We start from the raw sequence: 6792 nt of genomic DNA on the forward strand, positions 1-6792 counted from the left end.
CAACAGGAAGTGTAATAAAGGAAAAATAGAATTTTAACAGTACAAAAGGAAATGTAATAATGGAAGACATATAGAAACTTAACAGGACAACAGGAAGTGTAATAAAGGAAAAATAGAATTTTAACAGTACAAAAGGAAATGTAATAATGGAAGACACATAGAAACTTAACAGGACAACAGGAAGTGTAACCCAGGAAGACATGTAGAAACTTAACAGTACAAAAGGAAGACTAAACAAACAAACTGAACTGTAGAAAAGTGTATCAGTCATGAATTACGTGATATTTCTTGTGTTCAGTTGATACAATCCAGCTGCCCACATGGAGTAACTTTACATCTGTAGCTAATGTTTCTGGAAGTTAAGAGTAAAAAATTGTATCATGGGATATAATCTTTCAAAAGTTCGACAGGTTTTAATATAACATACGTATATATCAGTTTGTCACTTCGGAATACGTTAGTAATAGCATCGTACAGATAAGTAAGACATGACAAGTTATATCACGATATGTAGTATAGTATAGTAATAACTCATCTATGATTTTCTAATATTTGCAGATGACCAGAGGGGCCAGCAATAGAACAGCATTTGTTAACCATTTACAATTTACGTAACAATGGATGTAGAATCATCAAATATGTCTGAAGATAATTTCGACAAGAGAAAAATTTCAGAGCATTTTTCTATATATTCAAGTCCTGGTCAGATTTCTATGCTGAAACATGAAGGTCAGCTTTCATTGGCAGAGAAGAAATTTCTGTTATCAGTAGAAAGAGGAGACTTAGCATCAGTTAGAAGGTAACATTTGAAATATGGAGTAAGATTCCTTCTAACCACAGCTGACATATATATATGTTTGTAACTTACTTCAGAATATCCTTGTAAATATTGCAACCCTTCATTATATTACTCACATAATGACGTTTGTTCTTTGTTCTCTGTAAAAATACAAATAACATAAACATAATAACACATAAGTTGTAAATATGGTTTTAAATTCATAAAGTCGATAAATTAATAGTAACAAAGTGACCAATCGGGTCTTCAGTTACTGTAAGCTTCAGATTTATCCCAAACATGGAATCCCCGAGATATCTTAAAGACAGCTCTTTTAAAGTAGTCAAAATGATCTTGTAAGATGGTATTTTAAAGTTAGCTTTAAAGTGAAACCAAGATATTTGCTTTATAAATATTAAAAGTAAAAACCTGACTCAGTCATTATTGAAACAAGTATGATTACTCTGTATTTATAGACTAAGTTTTCATCTCCGGTTATTTAAAATGTCACTATGAAGAGAGTTTACCTCAGACATTGTTCGAGAACTTGAACAAAGTTTTAAAATCAAATTCTCATTAGAAACATTTTTAACTCTGAAGTTTCAGGTTTTGTCCTCAGATATTAGCAGTTTGTTCTAAATCATTACTTATCTGTTGTCAAGCGTAGCCTATCTCTCTTAAATCATCATCTACCTGTCCTCAAGCATCACCTATCTCTTCTAAATCATTACCTGTCGGTTCTAAAATCACCTATCTGTCCTAGATCATTACCTATCTGTCCTAGATCATTATCAATCTCTTATAAACCATTACCTATCTGTCCTAAATAACTTCCTATCTGTTTTAAGTCATTACCTCTCTCTCCTAAATCATTACCTATCTCTTTTAAACCATTACCTGTCTGGCTTAAATCACTACCTATCTGTGTTAAATCACTACATACCTGTTTTAAACCATTACCTATCTGTGTTAAATCACTACCTATCTGTTTTAAACCGTTACCTATCTGTCCTAAATCACTACCTATCTGTTTTAAGTCGTTACTTATCTGTCCTAAATCACTACCTTTCTGTTTTAAGTCATTACCTATCTCTCCTAAATCATTACCTATCTGTTTCAGGGCGTTATCTATCTGTGTTAAATCACTAACTATCTATTTTAAATCGTTACCTATCTATTTTACCAAAACTTCCTGGTATACCTTAGATGTCTGGAGAGCAACAGGGAAAAGGGAAATATGAACATCAATTGTGTTGACCCTCTGGGGCGTTCCGCCCTTCTCATGGCTATTGATAACGAGAACCTAGAAATGCTGGAACTGTTGATCGGGTTCCACATCGAAACGAAAGATGCGTTATTACATGCAATAAGTGAAGAGTACGTGGAGGCGGTCGAGAAGCTTCTGGAACACGAAGAAAAGGTCCACAAGAATGGAGAACCCCACGTGAGATGAAACACGTTCTTAATAAACACCACTGTTAGAAGTTCCTGGAACACAGGGCTAAGAGAAATAGAAATATTTATAAATATTTTATCTTGAACGCAATTATTTATCAGAAACTAATTTTTTCTTAACCCACTAACCAGTCGCGAAAATTGTATTATTATAGTAACCAATCATAAAAAAACTTTCTTATGATACTAACCAATCATGAACTAGTTTTTACCACACTAACCAATCACGAAATCTCTCTTACTTTACTAACAATCAGTAGTTTATTCGAAATCTGAACTTTCATGCTATGCCAGCAAGTTACGAAAAATTTCTTACTGTACTAACCAATCGTGAAGCATTTCTTATCATACTAACCAATCGTGAAGCATTTCTTACTGTACTAACCAATAATAATATATTTCTTATCATATTAATCAACGATAAAATATTTCTTACTGTAATAACCAATGATAAAATATTTCTTGTCATACTAACCAATGATAAAATATTTCTTACTGTAATAACCAATGATAAAATATTTCTTATCATACTAACCAATGATAAAATATTTCTTACTGTAATAACCAATGATAAAATATTTCTTACTGTAATAACCAATGATAAAATATTTCTTATCATACTAACCAATGATAAAATATTTCTTACTGTAATAACCAATGATAAAATATTTCTTATCATACTAACCAATGATAAAATATTTCTTACTGTAATAACCAATGATAAAATATTTCTTACTGTAATAACCAATGATAAAATATTTCTTACTGTAATAACCAATGATAAAATCATGTGATATTAACTAAATCGACTAACTATGAAGAGTATATATTTTTTCTAAACATAGATGCAGTATTCAAAGCAATAATTAATCACATATATAAAACATAAATAAATAAATTTATATGCAGAAACGGCTCGTTTGGGTTGAGAAAATATTTTACATAGAAGAGCGAACAACATTTCGACCTTCTTCGGTCATCGTCAGGTTCACAAAGAAAGAGGTAACTGACCGGAAGCTGACCACATGTTTGAAAGAGGTTGTGTAACTGTGTGTCGAAATGTAGAGGGCGGTATTAGATGTTTGAATATATAATTTTATTTATTTTATTATATTAATATAGGTATAAAGGCGTTCCTTTATATTTCTCAACCAAACGAGCCGTTTTGCATATAAATTTCTCAACAAGTGGGTTTCTCGACATCACTGATTATTATTTCATCACGGCGATTGTACGAGAAGTGTAAGTTTTTGTGTTTTTCTCAGTGTATTTGTACTTACCTGTTACCATTATGTCTGAACTAGCATACCGTACACCACTATTAACAGTACACGCTCACACGATCGTTAAGAAACTAAGAAATTTAAACCAACGAATTATTAATAGAAGAAATGACATTTATTTTATTCAACAATGTAGAAAAGAACAACTAACCCCTAATTTTGTAAAGGTAAAACTTTCAAAAAATTTTAATACATACACAAACATTATCCAAAATTTACAGAAAAAACTACTTAAAGCCATGTTGAACACAAAATACAAAGAACTACATGACTTACAAAACAAAAAATGAACCTAGACCATCAACTGGCATGCTGCATTAAACCAGAGATTTACGGACTTATACAACGAAACATAAACCAAATCAATACTAAAAACGACAGAGACAAAAAGATCTGCCACAACAAAGAAACTAGATAAACTAAGATGCAAACAACAGAAAAGACACCAAAACGACAAACCGTTGACTAACCTCATAATTAACAGATCCGACCGTCAATTAAACACAGACGAGAAACAACTACTTAACAAAGGACTCAACTTCATAATAGCACCTAGGTACATTCCAACCATAGAAATCAAAACATGTTTAGAAGACCTAGCCAGGAGACTTGTGATACTTTCTACAGAGAAGAAAAACAAGGAAACAACCAAACACAACCAACAGAAAGAAGACAACTTAGATAATTTTATTGACATCCAACAGCTAAACTTCCCAGGTAAAATTACAAATTTATATTTTCCAGAAACACCTAAACACAACATCTTAAACGATTTTTTCAAAGAAGTTTCTCACAAAACCATCAACATAATTTCACAAAACAGAAAACTAAAAACAACCTTACAAAAGAGACATTAATTCCATTAAAACCTAAAACAAGACAAAAACATAAAATTCTAAAAGCAGATAAAGGTAACGCTATAGTCATAATGAACACGAATGAATACATCCAAAAATGAATAACATCCTATCAGACACGAACAAATTTAAACAAATAAACACAAATCCAACAAAGACACACGAGACACTGAGCAAATTACTACTACAAATGAAAAAAGCCAACACAATTTCACAAACACTTTATTCCTACCTACGTAAAACCGACTCACGCACACCGCAAATATACGGCATCCCCAAACCTCATAAACCAGATTGTCCATTACGACCAATAATGTCCACATATGAATCGTTTAATTACAATCTTGTAAATACATAGCATGGGCATTCTCCAAATATGTAACATCAGCCAGCTCATTCATCAAAGACTCTTTTAATTTCAAGTCTAATCTAAATCAACTTAATCATAAACCCTTAATGGCCAGTTTCGATGTTATATCCCTCTTTACAGAAGTTCCAACCACTGAAGCCTGCAAGATAGCCTTAGAACTCTATATCCGAGACCCTAACCCAACTATAGAAATTCCCAGTAACCAGTTAGCAACCCTCATAGAATTCACCACGATAAAGAGAAACTTCATGTTCAACAACCAAAACTATATACAAACAAATGGCCTAAGCATGGGCAACCCAGTATCACCAGTCCTAGCCAATATTTTTATGACACAAGTTGAAACACAAGCAATTAACACAGCATTACATCCACCACTATACTGGTACAGATATGTAGATGACACGGTTGCGGGATTCAAATCTACAGAACACCTACTTAATTTTTTCAATCACATTAACTCTATACATCCCAACATTAACTTCACATGTGAACAGGAAGAAAGCAATCAAATATCATTTCTTAACCCAAAATTACAAGAACTGACACACAATTCAAAACAGAAATCCACCGAAAAATCACCCATACTGGACTATACATTTCTTGGGACTCAGCACATGAAACAAAACAAAACTCAACATACTAAGAAACCAAATAAACACAGCCATAAAACTATGCTCACCAGATAAAATTAACGATTAATTAGACAAAATAAAACAATACTTCATCAACATCAATAAGTTTCCTCCACAAACTGTAGAAAACATTATAAGCACACACCTACACAGAAAGCAAAATCAACCAACTAAAGTAAATACAGCTTACGAATCAAAAAACCACGAAACCATATACTGCTGTATACCATATATTCCTGACATCAGCAAACAAATAACCAACATTTGGCAAAATTAGTAACAAATATGACATTCCAGTTAATACCAAATTTATTCAAAAACCCGGCACTAAACTGAGGTCTATACTGTGTAAAAACTACACTGACAAACACCACACCAACATTATTTATAAAATACAATGTGATAACTGCCACGACTTCTATATTGGAGAAACAAGTAGAAAAATGGAAACCAGATTCAAAGAACCTAAAAAGTCACCTTCACACGTTTTCGAACACTGCAAGTCAAATAAACACAACATAACCATAGAAAACACTCAAATACTAAATAAAGAAACAAACATAAACAAACGCAAAATTAAAGAAGCCTTACTTATACAACAACTTAAACCCAAAATAAACCAATATAAAGGAACGCCTTTATACCTATATCAATATAATAAAATAAATAAAATTATATATTCAAACATCTAATACCGCCCTCTACATTTCGACACACAGTTACACAACCCCTTTCAAACATGTGGTCAGCTTTCGGTCAGTTACCTTTTTCTTTGTGAACCTGACGATGACCGAAGAAGGTCGAAACGTTGTTCGCTCTTCTATGTAAAATATTTTCTCAACCCAAACGAGCCGTTTCTGCATATAAATTTCTCAACAAGTGGGTTTCTCGACATCACTGATTATAAATAAATAAAGCTAGAACTTTCTGATTATAATGAAAGAGTTAATTTTGTATTAGGGTTCATTCAAGTGCTCACTTTGTTCCACAACTTACGTTGTTTCAAATAGTTTGTTGTTGTTGTTTTTTGAATTAAGCACAAAGCTACACAATGGGCTATCTGTTCTCTGCCCACCACAGGTATCTAAACCCAGTTTTTAGCGTTGTAAGTCCGCATATATACCGCTGAGCCACTGGGGGCTGTTTCAAATAGATATAACAAGTCTAGATACGAGAATCCTTAAATATATACGTTATGAGTAATCTCCAGTGAACCATAAAAAATAAACTAAATATTTGTATACTGCCATATGTATATACATAATAAATATGGCTCTGTGCACGCTCAATCATATATATATATTCTTGCCCTGGAAATAAGAACTCGACCTCTGCTGATTTAATAGCTTCTAATCTCAGCAGATATTGCTGGGTTAACCAGTGGAGTTTGGGCGAGATTATGAGGGTCATAAGT

At 32.5% G+C, this 6792-nt stretch overlaps 1 protein-coding gene across 1 annotated transcript; it reads left to right on the forward strand.

Annotated features, from left to right (window-relative positions):
* Positions 1 to 565: 565 nt before the first annotated feature.
* Positions 566 to 2272, forward strand: LOC143254483 (transient-receptor-potential-like protein). Its single transcript, XM_076509660.1, has 2 exons — positions 566 to 799; positions 1985 to 2272. The coding sequence occupies exons 1-2, from the start codon at positions 618 to 620 to the stop codon at positions 2229 to 2231; spliced, it is 429 nt and encodes a 142-aa protein (XP_076365775.1). The 5' UTR covers positions 566 to 617; the 3' UTR covers positions 2232 to 2272.
* The last annotated feature ends 4520 nt before the right edge of the window (positions 2273 to 6792 follow it).

Source organism: Tachypleus tridentatus, chromosome 6, assembly GCF_004210375.1.
Source record: "Tachypleus tridentatus isolate NWPU-2018 chromosome 6, ASM421037v1, whole genome shotgun sequence".
NCBI classification, from domain to species: domain Eukaryota; kingdom Metazoa; phylum Arthropoda; class Merostomata; order Xiphosura; family Limulidae; genus Tachypleus; species Tachypleus tridentatus.